This window comes from Melanotaenia boesemani, chromosome 14 (genome assembly GCF_017639745.1).
Source record: "Melanotaenia boesemani isolate fMelBoe1 chromosome 14, fMelBoe1.pri, whole genome shotgun sequence".
In the NCBI taxonomy this organism is placed as follows: Eukaryota; Metazoa; Chordata; class Actinopteri; order Atheriniformes; family Melanotaeniidae; genus Melanotaenia; species Melanotaenia boesemani.
Window position 1 is genome coordinate 19,628,464 of NC_055695.1, and position 20,227 is coordinate 19,648,690.

General features: G+C 37.4%; 1 protein-coding gene across 2 annotated transcripts in view; it reads left to right on the top strand.

Moving 5' to 3' along the window:
- The window catches only part of LOC121652973 (voltage-dependent R-type calcium channel subunit alpha-1E), a 109,458-nt gene that overhangs the window by 36,078 nt on the left and 53,153 nt on the right, over positions 1–20,227 (top strand). For both annotated transcript variants that reach the window (XM_042006146.1, XM_042006148.1), the window contains exons 3-4: positions 7,790–7,895; positions 7,971–8,110. In XM_042006146.1, coding sequence (XP_041862080.1) covers positions 7,790–7,895; positions 7,971–8,110 — 246 coding nt within the window. The remainder of the gene's footprint in view (positions 1–7,789; positions 7,896–7,970; positions 8,111–20,227) is intronic.

Genomic DNA, 20,227 nt, shown 5'->3' on the forward strand with positions numbered 1-20,227 from the left:
AAACCATTCCTAAGGAAGGAAAACAGGGTGAAAAAGGCTGAGCTATGCCAGTCTGTATAAGAATTCACCTGGTATCAGTGGTAACAGGTCTTATATCAATCCAAATTCAAAATTGTTGGTTTAAATGATTTTTATTGCTTAAAACTGAAGAAGGTTCTTTGCTAAATTCTAATGGTATGTGTAGACACAAGTTCAGCCCTTGAGTTAGTTGCTTTGTTAATGCTTGAATGATTAATCTATCAGTGTAAAGTGGCAAAACAATAGAACAACCACAAGAAAAAATACTTTAAAACTATTGGTCAGGATCAAATGATTACAAGGAAATCAAACTATAAAGAATTACAGGAGTGGCTCAGGACTTTATGACTGCATGTTCTGAAAAAATACTTGTATGAGAGTGAAGAAGTGTTACAACTAACACTTTAGTTGATTTAAAGTAGCGTTTTGACATTTTGACAAATTTGATTGTCCTGGCATGAACTCAGATAGTTAATTAAAGCACTTCTTTTATGTTTGTTTAAAAATAAACTAGAGCCTGTGGACAAGTAAGAAGGAAATGGTGAAACAGGTAGCCTTTTTTTTTTTTATGTTTGTTTGTTTTTTAGATTAAGTGATTCACCTACCAGCTTATCTAAATGTCAAATTAATCATGCTACAGTAAAAATCAACTCAAGTTATGGTTTTATATGGAGGTTATTAGCTGGACTATTTCTTGGTGAGGTGCAGTGACTTCCTGAAGTCCTGTGATTGTAAAGTTGTCAAGCAACCAGCCTACATTTTCATTAAGAAAACAAATGCATTCTTCCAAAGTGATGCATTTAATCCTTTATTATAAGAATCTGAATTTAATGAGCAATCCTCTTTTTCGTGTGTGAGAAACTGTACTTTTTTAACCTTCAGCCTAAACTTGAACTAAATTTAGTCATTAATTCTAAATATCCCTATACCTTTGAATAGAATGAGAGTCATGTAAAGCCTCACTCTAGAGCACACAGTGGCGCTTGCAGAGCTGAAAGTACAATCACACACACACACACACTCATGGTCTCTGCAGGGCATCTGGTAAAGGTCAGCCTTGTGTTTGGAGCACAAGTTACTGCTGTCACCTCACCATAAGAGGCTTTTTTTCTCAGTGCTCAATTAACAGCAGATGATCAATTCAGGAATTATCCTGAGACTTCCGTGGTTGGATGTGCAACACTAGAGGCAGAGTGATATGTGTGTGTGTAGTTGTGGGTGTACAAGAGCACAGTATACCATATTTTCTTATTAATTTGAGTGCAGTGTCTTTTATAAAACCTCTGTTCAATCTCACAAGAGTAAGTTGTTTGAATGTGCATGTGTGAGTCTGACTGTCAGCCTGCCTGCCTGAGGGTGCAGCTGATGGAGGCTGATGGAGCCCTGGCAGGGAAGAGGCAAGGCTAATGAAGCACACACACTCAGGTTAGTGTGGCAGGCCTGGTGAGGACTGGCAGCTGCTCCTTTTGTCTGATCCCCACTGGGGATCCCCTGCAGCGGGAAGTTTCCCATTGAGAAGGTACACCTCTAAATAATTGATTGCTGGATTTAATAGCTTGTTTCATCAGTAGTGCAAACAGAAGTGATCATCTGAGAGTTGATTAGCAGACATTTAAGTATGAAACACTGCAGCAGGTTGACAATTTATATTGGTGTTTAGCTCTGGTTTGGAGACATATCTCTCACTTTAAAGTCTGAACAGGATATAAAATGCACAGATTGGTAATTTAATTAAGGCCACATAAGCTTGTAAATTCCTTGCATATGCCTCAAGAGTCTGCTGAAAGTTGAGGAGGATCATTAATTTCTTCCTAATTAAATTGCATCCTTGTATGAAAAATGGAAATGGACAATTAGGAGGGAAATGACTCTGGTGTATCCAGTGTTGTTATGGTGAAATACTCATTTTTCTTTCAATTTCAGCATGGTTTCATTCTCCACTTTCTGGCTGTTTATTCGCATCTTAAATTAAGACAGATTCATAAAGTTAAATCAGATGAAGAATTGATATGTCTCAGATTAAGTTTATATAAGCTTCCTAAAATGATTATGTCAAGTTTCAATGTTAAATGAAGCCCACAATTATTTATGATAAGCTTAAATTTGAGTAAGAGGTTTGTTCTCACTGGAAATGATCACAGGAGGTAAATAGTTCTTGATAGTGTTTGCAAGCTTTCTACATGTTTCCATTGGGGTTTGGACCACTGCTCTTCTCCAAACATTTCCAGGTCTTTAAGGCAGGAAGGTTTTCTGTCCACCCACCTGGTCTTCACCTCTTTAATGCATAATCATAATGGAAACTGATAAAAAGCATAATAGTACTTATGGCAAATATAGACTCTGCCACTGGGTACATCGATTAATTTTCAACATTGCATCTGTTGTAAAAATGTACAACAGATTTACTAACAGAAAAAAATCTATTGGTTGAATTAATGATTATATTTGGCTTAACTGAATAAGAGGCAGCTTTGGGTTTGAGTTGACACAGTTTTGTGGCAGATCCGCTATATATAAACATTCTCCTGAACTAAATCTGTATTTATCCTCAAGATTGATCGAGTGGCTCAAGTAAGCCACAAAGGTGATGTAGAATCAAAGACAGACTTAACTATAAGGTTAGTTAAATCCATTCTTTCTACAAAAACTTGAATCTTTAATGAATATACAGTATGCCTGAAGTACTTTTTCTTCAAATGTGGATTACAAATATAATTTCTTTTGTGTTTACATATTTAATGCTGTCTGCTGCCTCTAACTCACATTTATATCCAGACACATGCTGCAGATAATTCACAGATTTCCAATAAGCCTGGCTCAGATGTCTGCGCTTCATTTTGATTTTCCCCGCTATGTAATAATAATCACAGGGGCTTGGATCCAATCTGGGCTCGAACATATTCAAGATGCACAGGGCATCACACTTCTCTCTTCTCCCTGTCTATTTTTACACGCGTGTTTGAGAAGTCGAGGCAGAGCGCCAGCATCACTGTGACTCAGATGGCTCACGAGACGCTTCACTGCTGAAGCTGGTAGACGAATCGTGACGGAAGTTACACATCAGCTGACGCCCAGAGCAGCACAGTGGAAGACAGGATGGGAGACTTGTTGAATTTCTGACTTAAAATTGAAGTTAATATGGAATATTTTCAATATTATTTAGAATTTAACTACTATCAGTTATATCAATATAGGTCATGTGTAAACTTTCAGTAAGTATTCATTCTTTTCTTTTTTTTAAACTAGGGAAGTGTGACTTTTTAGATTCAAAATACCTTTTTCAGGAATGTCCCATAGCCAACATGCAACAATACACAGAGCATATACACACAACAAAAAACACTAAATCAGTGGTTTTACATGTAGACTTAGCTGAAATTACAAAAAAAAAAAATCATTCATAAGCACTAAGAGCTTAAGAGACAAGCTGTAAATCTGTGTATTTATTCCTGCAGTCATCACAACACTGTGGCAGAATCCTCTAACTTAAAACTGGTTTGAATTCAGTTTGTAAAACAAGCTTTCTAACATTACACAGATTTTGAAACTACATTAAATTTTTATCAGCTCAGTGCACACTTTTAGGATGGATTGCTTGTTTCAAGCTGAATGAGTACCCAAATGCAGAACACGAGAGTAGGGGGGTTAGCAAACAAAACCGAGCTTAAATTAAAGCTGATGAGACATAACAAAATGTCCTTGGAATGTGCAAGAAAACACTAGCAGGTAGCAAACAAGGATGGATCGAAGGCCAGAGTTAATTCAGCAAAACTAATTGAAATTCAAAAACAAACTAGGGACTAACAAGATGCAGGGAAGGTGAATGGAGGAAAGAACAAAGCACAGAGTCAGAGTTGAAACTATACACAAACATCGAGAACTAATTGGAAATTAAGGCACGGGTGAAATTCATGAGGGTAGAAAACACAGAGGATGCAAAAATGATAGTTAATACTGACTAAACAGTTTAACACAAAGGAATGGATGAAAGAAAACAAAGACTGAAACTAAAAGAACAGAAACTTTTTAGAAACAGGAGAATAATAAAACATGGAAAGACAAACTTAAAAGATGTAGTACAAACAAGCATAAAAGAAACAACCAAAATCCACAGAACATGATTAAAAGATACACAGAAAAAAGTCTTGAGGGTGAAGACAAAAACTTCCCATACTTACTGAAAGAGGCAGGTCCATAAATAAGATGAGAGGGTGTACAACAAGAATAAGCCAGACACTTCCCTCAGGAGGTGTCAGAGAACACAAACAAAGCTATGGATGCTGTTGCTGCTCTGTGCTTCATTATTGCAGGTTTAAGGGGCTCTTTAGGTTAAATATATTGGTCAAATAAAACAATTGGAGTAGAAAATATTTAATTCATAGTAGATAAAGATTTAATCTTAGAGCATAACTATATGACACACAATACACATTTTTTCATTATACGAAGTTAATCAAACAAATACAAGTACTTTAAATATTAGCTTGATACGTGAAATGAAATGAAATGAAAAATACTTTATTAATCCCAAAGGGAAATTCAACGTGCTGTCAGAATGTAGCTTCTATGTGTCATTGCATGTGAACACAGAGATATCTCTACGCAGACGGTGCAGCTGCCCAGTAGCTGTCTTGTAGCATTGACTTTTAGGGGTTGCAAAAGGAGCCTGTTGCCGTGGATACCTCTCTCCTCTGTCTCTCTATCTTCATTTCCTCACTTTTCTTCATCCCTCTCTCATATCATCCCCTCCCCTCTTCCAGTTTGTTGCGTGTGTGAGGGAATGTGGGGTGTGGCAGCTGGGTAATGGTGAGAGCTTCCAGTGTGTTTAAAGTATTCTAACTGGGAGGAAATAGAAAATAATATGTCTCCTCCTTGAGACATTATATTATGCCATTTATCCTCTTTCCCTTTTCTAACTTGTTTTCTAGCCAGGGATGTCTGCTATGGTATTTTTCTCCCAAAATTCAGAGAAACAATCTCTTTTGCAGGCATAACTTAGAGCCCCTGCAAGCTCGTGGGAGCACTGTATTTTCTCTGTTTATTTAACTTCCCATCACTTACTTGTCCCTGAGTAACCCTGCATGATAGAACTGCCAACACATCGATCTGTCCAGTGTCAGTCTTATTTGGTCTCATTACCTTCCCCTCACCATCCTGTTCCGCAAGCTTCTGACTATATAACCATCATCTTCTCCTCCACTGATCAGCCTTCGTCCCTCTTATCACTTCGTCCTGTTGCTCTCTTCCCTGTTATCTCTGCCTTCTTTGCCCCTCTGTTCTCCATCTCCTCTCCCTTCCTTTCCTCCCTCTTCGGTGCATAACAAGAGGAGGGGCTGCCCACGCAGAGCAATAGATAAAGAGCACATTGCAGGTTTAGTTCAACCCCAGAGCTGCTGGAGTTGAGCCAACAACCAATACAGGTCTCAGAGTGCATGCAGTGATGCTTGTAGTAATAATGACCATATATATGGGATTAGATCTCCGGCTCACTCTTTTATCCCTCCTTGATAACCCCTCAGTTATACTCTGTTTTTCCCTGTATGTTACAGCTGACCTTAGATGCGGTAAAACTTGTGTCTGGTTGTGTCTTAGCCCCAGAACTTAGAAACTGTCAGGTTGTTTCCTTGTGATACAGAGGGATCCGTGTAACCCCTTTGCTTACACGACAGTGTAATTGTAGTGCTCTGGGGTTTGATTCACTGTAATTATAAAATCACTTTTGTTTTTTTTGTTTTTTTTTTCCATCCTGTATCTGAATCCTAATCTAATGCTCTCTATAAAAGAGTAGTTGCTGTATTTATTAACAGTGGTGGACTTCACTGTTACTGTATTTTATTTATTTATTATTTTTTAATTTTTTTTTATTATTTTGTCTGATACTGATTCTGCTGCATGGGGTTTGGGTATCTCCTGATACCAAGCACTGATCTGATACCTGTGTTATTTAATTAAGAGGTCTATTAACTTTATAATTTAAATAAATTATATTCATTATAAACTTTGAAGTATAATTTAGTTGTTACTGTCATTCAGTGACCTAACAATGGTTAAACTATAAAACATCAATTAACACATGAAAATAATGATAGCCACATAACCTTTTAAATTATTTAGTAGATAAACTCAAATCAAAGAATTACTATTAAAAAAAAATGGGAATTGGATTTGTAGTGAATGCTTTTCATGACGGTTATCAAGGACAATAAATTCTAAACTTTTGTCTCTTATTGTGGTGGCTTTCTGGCTTTCTTATGCAAATTTCTTGCATTTTAAAAGCATTTGCCAGTATTTGTTGTTGCTGTGGTTCCTTGCGCTTTTCCTTTAAGGCAACAAACTCCTTGTGCTTTTTATAAAGTCACTGGTGTTAAATTTGGCAGCATTCATGCCACCTCTGAAAACCTCATGCATATTAGAAATGTTGCTTTTTCGCTAGTGGGAATTTTTAATGAGTATTGATGCCAAATTGCTAACATAACACTAATGCTAACTGTTAACACAACAGTGATTCACAAGCAGCTGCTTCTCCACCTGCCAGTTTAAAACAATCCTCATACAAGATTGGGTAACTTCCTAGTATCTCTGTGTGGGGATGTTGGGCAGGAAAAAGAAGAATTATTATTCTGTAACTTTTATATGCAAATGAATGATGAGGAGAGAAATGAACATATCCAAAAAAAGACTTGCTGTTGTGTTTTTGGTAAATATTTGAAAACCAATGAAAGAGTATACAGGGGATGGATTCAATAATGGGAAAAGATTTTAGCACACCTGAGAGAAGAGAGCGATAACGCCTTGTTCAACAAATTACTAACATGGATACTTATCACAATCTTTCACTGAAACAAATATCCACAGCAGTAGATCAAATAAACTCACTGGAAAAAAAAAAATAAATAAAAAGATTAATTGCAACTGAGATTAGTCTGGTAGGCCTTAATCTTGCATTTCTTGAACAACACATAAATTGTTTGAGTCTGCCTACGTGAAGGCTACTGCAAAAAGAAAGGAAACGTTATTAGATCAATAAGGATTGAAAACTAAGGGAAGTGAAGGCCCCATGGCTGAGTTTGCCTTGGGCTCCAAAATGTCTAAATCCACCAAATATGATTATCTTGTTATGCTCTTGTGAAAAAAGTGCAGCACTTTGTAACCTCCAAGCCCTCCCTGTTTCTATAGGTTGCATTTCCTCTTAATAATGTGCATCACTGAAATACAAATACAAATACTAAAAAGACAAGACTGGAAATCTCTATCAGTTTCTTTTCTTTTTTTTATTAACTATATATATATATATATATATATGTTAACAAATGTTGTCTCTGTGACCAAAATCATCTGTGGTTTTGTATTATCCTCTTTGCCATAAACCTTAAATGTTGTCCATTTGGGAAACACAAACATAAGTCACATTGCTGCACAATTCTATAGCTACTGTAGAAACACAGTCAGTCTGAGTTTATCCTACAAAACCAACCTGATGCAGGAAAAACTGCCCAGAAACTTAAGCTTAGGTCCTCTGAAATACTATATTTGGCCCCTTTGGAACATGCTGAGGATTGCTGAAATGTTTTTAGATAATACATTTTTTTAAATGATGAGCAGTGAGGAACGGGGGATGATGTCAAGAAGTCAACAAACAAAGTTTCATTATAGTTTTTTTTATGTTAAGTAACAAAGACATTGATTATTCACATGATTCTTCCCATTAACACACTTTAGCAGATTTTTGTTCATGATCCCTTTAAAGAGTTCCTTAACTTCAGGCTTCTACTCCATTTGAGTACATGATCCTCGCTACTATCATCGCCAACTGTATTGTTTTGGCACTGGAGCAGCATCTTCCTGGAGAGGACAAAACACCCATGTCCAAGAGATTGGTGAGATACTTATACATGGAAACAAAAGCTGCCACCTGGACACATACCTGATTCCTCTTTGTTTCACACTAACAGGAGAAGACAGAGCCCTACTTCATTGGGATGTTCTGTTTTGAGGCAGGGATAAAGATCATCGCCCTGGGTTTTGTGTTTCATAAAGGCTCCTACCTCAGGAATGGCTGGAACGTCATGGACTTTATTGTGGTCCTCAGTGGGTGAGTCAGTGCTTGTGTATTTGTGTATATTTTAATGATGGTCTGTGAAACAGGATTAGCATCATGGATTGAAAAGGATGGTGATTCTGAGAGGTGGTGTGAAAAATACAGTACGCTGGGTTCTTGGGCTTCACTTAATTGTTTCAGCCTTTTTTTCAAAATGAAGCTTAGTTATCTCAAGAAGGGTTTCTTGCATATCATCCTTACAATGGATTACTTTCTATTTTAGGTATTTACACTGCTAAGTCATAAGAGGACTTTACACTTCTGCAAGCAAATCCACATAAAAATCTCCTACAGTATATCATGAATGAGTTAAATGTGTATATTTAATATCCAGGTAACCTTGAGAAGCTATGTTTATTTAACTCATGTTGACTGCAGGAATTATTATGTCAGTTCTAATTAAGATTAGTCATCTTACACCATAAGCAAGGCTATCTGTCCTTTATTTCTAATTTGGGCTAAAATTTACCTAGGATGAGTGTCATATCAGATAACATATTCAAAAAGACGTAAGCTCAGAGTGACAGCACCAGAATGAGGGGCAATAGTGAGACATCAGAGACTGCAGGTCACATGATTCTTTGGCCTTGAAACACTCAAATCAAAGGGCGCACTGCGAAAAACATTTCTGTCATGCTAATTTTTTTTAATTTGCATGAGCAAAGTCATGGCTTTTAAATAAACCATGTGATGTGTGTGGCTCATTGTGACGCTTTCATTTTTCATATTTTTCTGATAATAAACTTACTGGAAATAAAAGAGTCCGACTGGACTAAAACCTGTGTAAAATCCCATGTTATGTATTAAAACGCATTGCCTTATAGAATAAAACTCTTCATATGCTCTTTACAAGCTTGTACTGATAAAGATGCATCAGTGTGGCACCAAAAGCCAAAAGAAAGATGATTGGGATTAAGTAAATATTAATGTAAACAAGGCTGGATATAAAATACCAATAAAACATTTTATTAGATAAAGATGAATGTGGTATAAAATTCCATTATGCAAGCTTCAAGAGTACACATAGACAGTTTAACTTAAAAAAAAGTCACAGGGCAAATTCATTTCGACCTGTAATCGGACAGTTAACCTTGAGTATTGCTCATAGCATGAAAACACAAATTCTGTCAAAGTGTTTTGAAAATTGGCCAAATACATAAACCATGTAATGACAGGTGCATTCTATTATTCATATAATAAAATTTGCATCTATATACTTATTTCCACCTCAAATCTTTAGCTATGAGTCATGCTTATACATGACTGGTATTATACTGTGAATAGTACCCATTTAAGTGTTAATTTAAAAAAATAAAAATAAAAAAAAAATAATAATAATAATATTAATGATAATAATGAAGTGTTAGTTTGTTATGATATTGGAGCAGATCTGTTCTCCAACATCAACTGAGTTTAACCTAATTGCAGAGTATGTTGCTATCTGAGCTTAAGAGAGCACAGTAGCCACCGTGGACTGTTTTGTTGTGGTAATTACAGCCTGTACAGAAATGCCTCTCCATACATCGAAAGCATGGAAGTTAAAACCTCTTTAACAGCTAGGCTGCTCAGTTGGGGGATGGTGTTGCATTGAAGGACATTTTAAATCAGTTACTTATTTAGCAAAGGGAGACGCGTCACTGACTGAGCAGAGAGCGGAAATGTTTATGTTTCAGAGGAGGAGCTTGAAGATACAGCAGATTAACCTTGACATCTGTCTCTCTCTCACACATATCAATGAATGAAATATTAATCACTTTGCAGCACAGAAGTACAAAGGGTGGTAGACAGGGTTCTTAGAGAATTCTACATGATTCTGGCTGTTCAATTATTGATGATGGGAGCTCAGGCTTCTTAACGATACTCCACTCGCTGCTGGAGAGAGGAGAAATTTAAGGTTTGTGGAGAAAATAGAAGAGTGTGATAGAAGGATGACATAAAGAGAATTAAGTGTTGTGTTCCTGGATCTTCATCCTGCTGATGAGCTATCACATACGTAAGTTGTCACATGTGTTAGTGAAGAGCACGTCACTTTGCGAACAAAATCAGAAGCTTAATTAAAACAGTGTTACAGACTCATGCTAATGCATTTCTAATCTTACTCTCCTAACTGGGAACAGAAAAGAAGAGCCTAGAGAGTATGAGACTCTCTCAAGGGTCACTAATATGCTGTTTTGTTTGTTTCTTTGTTTTTTATCTGGTTTGTTCAAATTCAGAAGTTACTTTGTGTTAAAGTAAAAGTCACGTCGCGCAAAAACAAAAGTTAGCAAAATGTGTTTAATTTAAGATTTATGGATGATGGCTCAATGAAATACACTTAATAAACAAAACCAGAAATAATCCAGATAAACCCAGGGAGGGCATCTGTTCAACTCACCTGCTGTGTGTTGAATTTCAACTACCAGATGTGAGGCGACATGTTTGACCTTGATAAAACAGTCTTTCTGGTTTCATGTTATTAATACTCAGCATGATCTAGTGAGCTGCAGATAGACTCCTTTCTAAATTATCATTCTGGCCACAGCAAAGATGTATTAATGCAAATATTCTGTCTTTCCTTTTCTTCCACACTGTTCATTCAGCGCTCACACACTTAGACACATTCTCTCACCTTCAGGCCATTATTGAGGTTTACAACTTTATTAGAGTGAATGAAGATTAGAAGATCTGCAAATAATCTTAGACAAGTCACCAATGCTGCATATCAGCTAGTAATTAGGAGTCCCCTGCAAATCTCTTACACCCCATATTTGAACTGTCTTTTTATTTATTTACAGTTGCTTGTCAGATTTGCTTTATTTTCATTTTGCATTATTACCTCTGCCAGAGCGGAGGTTATGTTTTTGGCAGCGTCTGTCTCTAACCTAACTCAAAAGTAATGGACAGATTTTGATTACATTTTAAAGAAATCTCCAAAATGGAATAAAGAACAAGTGATTGCACTATGGAAAAAACTAAACGATCTTAGTGTTTCTCAGAATGATGATTTACATTTATTTAAACCACCCTGGTATACAATTTATTCTTCACAAGCCTGAGCCTTGTCATTTAGAAAAAATCTAAACAATAATTTGGAGGCTGGTGGGGTGGCAGAAATGGGCAGACAGCAGGCACTTCTGACTTAGAAAAGGTTAAATCATTAGTATCCATGGTTTATAACACATATATGATGTTTCATGAAATACAAAATACCATTTTTTATCTTGGATGACTTTTATAGTAAACAATGATCTATGGTAATTTGTTTATGCATGTGCAGTCAGTGTGCTTGCAGTTTGTGAAACTGCACTGTTTACTGAGGGCTTCCTCGTGGACTTGGAAGATTAAATTTACACCACATAGGCCCATTCTGTCCATTGTGGAACACTGCAGTCTCTTTTGCAGACATAAAAACATAAAAATGGTCTCTTTAGATAGTCAGTCTTATGTTTTTCTTTTTTTTCCTGTATTTTAAGTCAAAATTAAAGACAAGGTTAGTGATATTGCAACATGTCAAGAAAGATGGGCATGAAACAAAAATCCACTGTTCACTTCTGTCCCTACAAGAATATACTGGGAAAAGAAGTGAGAGAACAAGGCTGCATCTCTCACAATACACAGATATTTCATTTACACTATAGACAAATGTGAAGAAACTGAAAGACAATAAAACAAAAAGCATGTATGACATTATGTAACAACCCTAATATATAAAAATTAAAAATTGTATGATAAAATTAGAAAGAAACTACTTGGGCTTCATTTTAGTAATGGTTTCACACAGTAGTGATTATTCATTTTTTTAGCCTGACGGGGCTTAAGGCACTGGGACATTTAGGTTACACTCACAGGTTCAGCTTCTCCCTTCAGGCTTGGTGCAGCATGTAACTACAAAAAATTCACAGAACTGTCAATTCAAACTTTACTGACCTTTCAGTTTATTAGCTAACGCTGTAAAACCTGTTGCAGCCACAACAGTGGTATATGTATAGCTTTTAGTGCATTACAATTACCAATTTTCAAGCAGTATAGATTCTTTTGTCTATACTGTAGAGGCATTACACAGTGTTAGCTCAGATTAGAAAGGGCGTGAACCTTTCCGAATTGAACACTCCTGACTCATTTAGCATTGTAGTTGAACATGTATTAGTATAGAAGAATTTGCTTACAGTGTCAACGCTGGAGGCCATGATTACCCTGGCAAGCTACCTTCATGTTTCAAGATGGTCTATGAGACTGAGTGGGAGGGAAAAAGAAAAAAATACTCCAAAACTGTTTCAGTGTAACTGAAACTTGAACAGAGACGAAGGCTTTTCCAGAGTCATCACTCACTTTGTCCAACAGCCAGTTACTGCTGTTAAAGAGTCAAGCTGTGAGGCATTCAGGGACCAGAGCAGCCGATAACCAGGAAAACAAAACAAGAAGAGCAGGAAAGTAAAATATAAAGAGAAGGGAGGACAAAGACAGTGAAAGGAGAGTGAAACAACCAGGATAGAGCTGGAGGAAACAAGAAGGATGCTTCTACATGTAACCGTATGTAGTAATTGGCACTTTGGCAGTTTCATTGGCAGACAAACCCTCCATTAGACTGGCAACAGTTGGCAGAAGGTGACACCCACCACGGGTTAGTGTCACCACTAAGTGCGGGGATGGGGGGGTAAATGGAGTTAGTACAGAAGGAGGAGATGAGGGGAACTAAGTGTTATTTTAAATCAGAGCTTATTTTCTTGCTATTGTCAGCCAAGAACTGGGAAAGAGCTTTCAAAACACCAGTAAGCAGCGTTGATTGAGCACGTTGGGAAAAGAGGAGAGGACAGGACATTTATTTTTAAAGTAGTTTAAGAAAGAAAATGTAACCAAACCGTCATCTCAACAAAACATTGACTCTCATTATTCAGAAATGTAACAAGTAGTCATTCTCTCCCACATAACATAGAAGATCACCAGCAGTCCATTTATGAACCATGGTCTCCATGTTGCCAGTTCTCATGATAGGGATACTCTACGCTGAGCCTGGCCTTTAGCAGGCCCATCACAACAACTATGTGGTTTCCATTGCCAGTAATCATTGCGATTGTACTGGTCAGGGAGATGGAAAGCTTAGCAGACCCATATAAAACATTTATGATGTTAACAGTTTTCCACTCTTTGTTTACAACTACATATAAACAAAGTAAAATAAAAAAAAACATATCAGGGTATTAAACAAATGAATGTGCCAGTGTAGCAGCCTGTGAACAGAACAAAACAGAACAAACATACTTCTCCCATATTAGGATTTCAAATTAATCTGTATCTGTTTGTAGCTATGAGTGCATGTACAATCCTCCATTGGAGATCTTCTGTCTGCTTCCAACTGTCTTGTGAAGAGGCATCTGACTCAAAAACTCAGTTCAGAGAGTTAAGATTAAGAACATTTGTGCAGACTTGGTATGTTGCTTTCTTTCCCACAAGTTGAATGTAATCCAGATGAAAGACTGCACAGTGAAGCAGGCAATTCCCCCCTTCCTGCTACCCACCAGCACATGTGCAAATGAACAAGTTAGGGAACCTAAACATACCTTTTTCATGCCACTGGTCAGGTAGAGTACTGTTTTCTGCAACTGCTCTCAGAGGTTGTGGCAGAGAAGCAGAAACTTTATGTTTGAGTTTCTTCTCATAGACATTTCTTCTATGTCCATCAATGTGACTGTCATCTTTATCAGGTGACTGAGTTTGGTTCAGATGGTCTCCCTGAGACGTACTTGCAGGCTGACTGTTTGCAGTATTTAAGTGACACCAAAATAATTTGAAACAGTGGTTATTAATGCAACCATATGTATAATGTCTTATCAGGGACACTAGTAGTCAAATTAGAGAGAAAAGTAAAGGAGAGTAGAGATTGCTGTATCCTTTGGAAAAAGTTGCTGGATAAAAAGAAAACTAGAGGAGATAGAGGTTCAAAAGGTACATGAAAATCAGTAATAAAATTTTGATTGACACTGAGATGCCGTCTCTTCATGCTACTCATTCTCCCATAGAAAATATTTGAATAGTTATATTGGTCCATAGTATAAAACATTTCAGTTTTATAATAAAAGCTCTAAAATTGTGAACTGACCAAATCTGTGTCATATACATGCAATACCATGCAAACTTTTGGAGACACTTTCCCATTAGATTTAATGAAATAGAGGAAAATGAACGAGACACACTTTATTAATCCCTCTTTCAGGGAAATTTCAAAATGGTTTGTAGTCAAAAATTGGGTATGTTCATTACATACGTAGTACATTTCATCCAGGAGTGAACTGGCATAAAGGCATATTACATTTTTATAGCTATCTTGGACTAATTATTACCATTAATTATTACCATTAAACATTTTATTCAACAAATCCTTTTTGTACACATTACTCTTCCTTATTGTTTCCTTTCTATTCACTTTCTTTTTAAGTTTAATATTTTATGATAATTTTCTTTCCTCTTTCCCTCAGCTCAGTTTCACCAGTCTTACCTACATTGAGCTGCAGTGTCCATATTTTTACGGAGTTTTCCAGAGTTTGAAAACATTATAAATATACCAGATCCATGAAAAGCTGAAAGCACAACCTGTCTTTGTGTACATGCGTGTATTCACATGTGTGTTTGTATATTTATGTCATTCAAGCATGTGAGTCTAATGTGCTACTATTGTATTTCTTTTAGCCAACAACACCATATGTCTCATTGGCAGTGATACCCACTGTTAGAAGTGACCATATCAAAATGTCTCATGCACAAATACACACTCTCTCTCTCACACACACACACAGACTAAAAAGGGGTGTCCTCTCCAGTCTCATTTTCCATCTGTTCTGTGATTGATTGATGAGTTCAGACACAGCAGGAGTGGTTATGTCCCCTTAAGCTGTTACCATGGCAACTTAGGACCCTGCCCCAGGTCAGGCTGTCATTGGCTCCAGTGTTGCTTTTCTCTGGTCAGTGTCTGTACAATTAATCCAGACTGGACCAGATTTGTCTTTTCTGCTAGGGGAATGTGGATATGTAATTTCTGCTGTCTGTGTAAAATAGGGAGAAAAGAAGGTTAGCTAAACTTTTTTTTTTCATATTTCAATGGGTCCTTGTGTCACAAATTAAGCAAAGTGAAATTTGGACATGATCAGGTTAAGGAAAGAGCTTGAGATTGAGTATAATTAGTGACATTATAAAGACACCCTCAGTGTAGAAATAGCATAATGATAACACTGAGGTAATTGACAATATAACAAGCTCTTTCACACTCACTGGACTCTCTGTTCTCTATTCCTTCCTTTGTAGCCATTGTAGAGAAGCTGAGTGCGCCAAGATACAAAGACTGCGTTGAGGGCATTCAAGATTAAAGTAGTCCTACTCTTCACATTTTTATTTTTTTATGACCTGGCAAATCTAATTTGCTAGGTCATAACAACTGCTTTGGAAGAATTGAATTTATGCATGAAGTTTTCAGTCTGACACCTTTTCCTGAACATGCTTTGATAAAAGACTTGTTTATCAAAATACAAGCAGACCAGAGTCTTCCTACTCATGTTATTGTTGAATCTCTCAATGAGAATTATGAATAAAGTAATATGATTCAGACTAAGACAGAGATGCAGGTGCAGCAGGTGTTAGTATACTCTCCACATAATCAAGTGGGGTTAATATAACTTCTCATTTATGAAAGTATAATTTTAGAAGATATAACACTAACAACAGTAGCAACATTACAACAAATTGCCAAATAAAATGTTTTTTTATTCTATTTAAAGACAGATTCCTTGTACGAAGCTACATGCCAAATTGTTCGACAAGACCTAACTAGGTGCATTTTCATCACCCCTAGAATTGCGCAAAACCTAAATATCACAAAAAAAAAAAAAAAAACTCAAATATTGCTAAAATGTTTGCACGCTCTCATGAGGTGGTTTTTCAGATGTGTCGATATAGAAGTATATCACAAATGGAAACACTTTCACATTTACACATCCCCAGACATGACGTAGGGGGTCACGTGACCAGTTCATTTCAAGTAAAGATGGCACGGTATGAGTAGATGCAGGAGGAGACAGAAATCTTTTTACAAATAATTAAAGAAAAAAATAAATAAATAAAACTGCCATCCTTGAAGCAAACAACAGCAAAATGCAGAGTTTTACAAAGATTTAGAAATCTCCATCCTCCTCGAAGTGGAGTACGCCAGATGAGATTTTACGAAAAAAAATGGATGATGTGCTAAACACCATTCAGTGGAAACACCTGTAAATTGCAACTGCACTTTTTCAAAATTTTAGAAATATTTATTTTACTTTGCAAAAAACTGTAATGGAAGCGCAGCTCCTGTTGTTTGCAGGCATCCATTTCCTACTATCTTTCCAACATCCAACTGAACCATGAACTGAACAGCAAAGTTGTGTTTGATTCGCGCTTGCTTTTGTCATGGGCAGTGATTTTTTTCTGTCTGCCAATCGATGGATTTTATCATTAGATATGGTAAATGGCCTGTACTTATATAGAGCTTTTATCCAAATCGCTTTACATGTACGTCACATTCACCATTCACACACAGATTCACACACTGATGGCGGAAGCTACCATGCAAGGCGCTCAACCACGACCCATCAGGAGCAATTAGGGGTTCGGTGTCTTGCTCAGGGACACCTCGACATGAGCTCGACTGGTCCGGGATCGAACCAGTAACCCTTGGGCTACAGGACGACCACTCTATCCCCTGAGCCATGCCAGTGCCAGTAGCTCCACCTTAACCATAGTGTAGAATTTTCTTATGGACCTACAACTGAAGGGGGTCCATAAATGGTGCGGTATGTTTCCGTTGTATGGGCCTGTTTTAAAATGTGAAAACACAAAATAGCATATCAGACCACACAGGTCTGAAATGAACCGCTCAATGGAAATGGGTAAGAACCTCCACCCTCTCAGCTGTCCACCTCCTCACTTGTGGAACCACAGCTTGCCTGTGTACAACAGGTTTATACAAAGGCTGGAGATAGACAATATGGTAATCAGCTCTCCCTAGAGGATGGAGGGGGACGCAGAATATGCCTCCTTGGTGTTGGCATAAAACAGTATTTTATTGTTTCTTGGGGGACAGGTGATATACTGTGTGTATGTTTCTGTAAACAGAAGGACGCTACTCTAACTGTACTCCTGCTGAGGTCCTGTGAGTGTCGCCAGCTTGTCCAAGCTTGTTGGGAAGAGATCTTACATTTCCCCTGATGATGGAGGGGAGAATAGGTCTAAAGTGCCTCTTCTTTTCCCAAACTTTTGTTCCGGCACACACCCACGGCAAGTCTTCTGTAACACCTCTGCGGGGAACTCGTGTCTGTTCCTAGAGAACACTGCAGCGCTGTGCAGCATGACCAGCTCTTCCCTAGTGTAAACAATGCATGCAGCGGGCCCCACACTTATCATTAAATTGGATGGCCCTATTGCCAGCTTGTGTAGCCGAGGACTGGACTGCCAAGGTATCCGACTTCCTTGGACCGCCCATGGATGATGAGCCAATGGGAAGCTTTACCCATGTTGCATCTTTGGGCTGTGCCTGGCCAAGCTTCATAGGTTTAGGCCCAGCCACCAGGTGCTTGCCATCAAGCCCAATCCCCAGGCCTGGTTCCTTTTTATCATAGGTTTTGCATTCCATGTTTTAATATTTGTGATCTGTAAAGAGTTGTACCAATGACTCATGTCTTCATGCTAAATTAACATCCTTTAATATAGTTTCTGCTTCACCTCAGTCTCTTAGTTCTAACAAATAGCTTATAAATCACTCACCTGTATCTATTATTCTACCGACCAATATAAAGACTGATACGAAACTCATTCTAATAAAACAGGTTCGTTTATTTAGAGTGCTGCAGTTTTTGATCTTAAATAACACAAATGTCTTGTGTATAAATGTGCATTTGTGTTTGTGAGTGTGTTTTAGAGAGTAAGAGTAAAAAAAAATATAAAAGGGGGAGTTAAAAATGAGAGAGTACTCTGTGGGAGGCAGAGAGGCTTATATCAACTAAACCAACCACAGCATCGCAGTAGGAGTTCCTCCACACAATTCCTTATTCTGTCAAGACAATCCGCTTCACACACAAACACACCACCCACTACACAGCGGGCCATTTGAGCAGCTGTTATAATTAATTGTCCTGTAGAATCAGAGTTATTCCTTGACTAGGCCTTTATTTAGCTCATGGATGAAAACATGTTTAACTGTTCTTCTTCTCCAGAGACGTGAACAGGTGTTAGTTTTAGTAAAACGCTTCACTGAACCATAACCAAGTGGCAAAGATTCTTAAGTTAATCCCTTTGCCTAAACTAACCTTCACAGCAACAAATATATTATCAATTATTTAAACTATCACGCGCTTGTTTTGAAATGACCTACATAACTATTCTGTCTTTTTGTAGTATAAAGGACAGAGATACCCAGTCTTTGCCTGGTGTGTTGTTATATATTAAGTACTGGTGCACAATTAAAAAAAAAAGAAGAATGTATATCACTGAAGTGGATTCAGCAACTGATTTGAGTAAGTGGGAGTATGCACTGGAAATTTTGAATTTTAATGAATTTTTTATTTAAGAAAATCTGTACCCGAATCATATATTACTATAAATCTGTTATGGTTTCAGGTATTGATAAAAATTTACTAACAAGTGTGCTTTACAAATGTATTCTTGGTGAAATGGTTAGAGTACAGTCTCTTATAGTGCTCCTGTGCTTCTGACCACCTTCTCAGACACATTTAGTCATAAATCCAGGCGGTTGTGGAGTCATCCACCTGTATTTCCTGGAGCTTCTCACATAACAGCACAAACTGAATTGTGTTAATAGCACTTGAGAAATCGAAATATGATCCCCACTGTGCTGCCTGATTTTTCCAAATGAGAGTGGGCTTGCTGAAGCAGGTAAATGATGGCATCTTCAACCCCAAACCCATTTGGATAAGCAAGCTGAAATGGGTCCTGTCAAATCATCACTTGCTTATTGAGGAAAGCTAATAACAGTGTTTCAGTGACTTTTGTGTAGAGCAACTGGTCTGTAGTCATTTAGGGGAAATGAATGAGATCTTTTTTTTAAAGTACTGAAACAAGGCAGGATGTTTTCCAGAGCACATGAGCTTTTTTTCTGACTCTGTTTTTCCATGTCAGTCATGTAACCCATAGGATTACTAACCATCACAAACACCTGTTTCTAGAGTGCATTGTTTTCTGGCCTTGTTTAACAGATCCTGTAAGCAAGCAGATGTTGTAAATGAACTTGCTAATCATGCCTCTAATTTCTCTAGAGTAATACTCATAATAATATGATGTCATAGCAATGTAGCAGCTAAAAAAGACAGTAAAAAAAATAACTGGAAACCTTAACAGCCCAATAAAGAGACCTCAATCTACAAAAGTGAAAACACCTGTGTGGATAGACTGCATTAGGAAGATATCTATGCTTTTCACAAGGTGTCTTCTGTAGCTGCAGCTTTTCTCTGGACCCGTGTAACATGTAGATTTAAGCCTGACTTATCTCTTCAACATTTAAGAGGCTTAGAAGTTTGTTCCTTCATACCAAAAATATTGTTAATGGAAATTAATTAAGCAGAAATTTAATTTCATCTACTGTTTTTGTGGCTGTAGTTATTAGAAGTGAAGTAATCATCAGGTGTGGTAGTTTGATAGCAGTTAGCAGCTTGACAGTGACATGGAACATAAGTCAGAGTGTTATCAGTATCACAGTGTGATGGCTGCCACAACAGATTTGTCACGCAGTGGGGAGCTGTCGGTTCTGCAGGGCATGTCATTGTTACTCACTTATCATGGCTGACAACTTAGAGTGGGGCATCATCTGTGTGACAGCTCCTGCTGACTAAAAGCAACTTTATTAAACTTGTGGATATACCAGTAACCTGTCAGATATGGGTTTCTGATATCAGTTAAGGGGTTTAAGTGACCACTAGCATTTTAATCAGTCTAACCCCCAAGAATCCCCTAGGACTCCAACTCTCTATAGTTCATATAAAAAAAACGAGAAACTGAGAGAAAATTATGGAGGCCTGTAGAATATATTCACAATGTTAGATGTTTAGTCAATGTTTATCAATAAAAACCTTAAAATCCACTAGATGAGGGAACAGT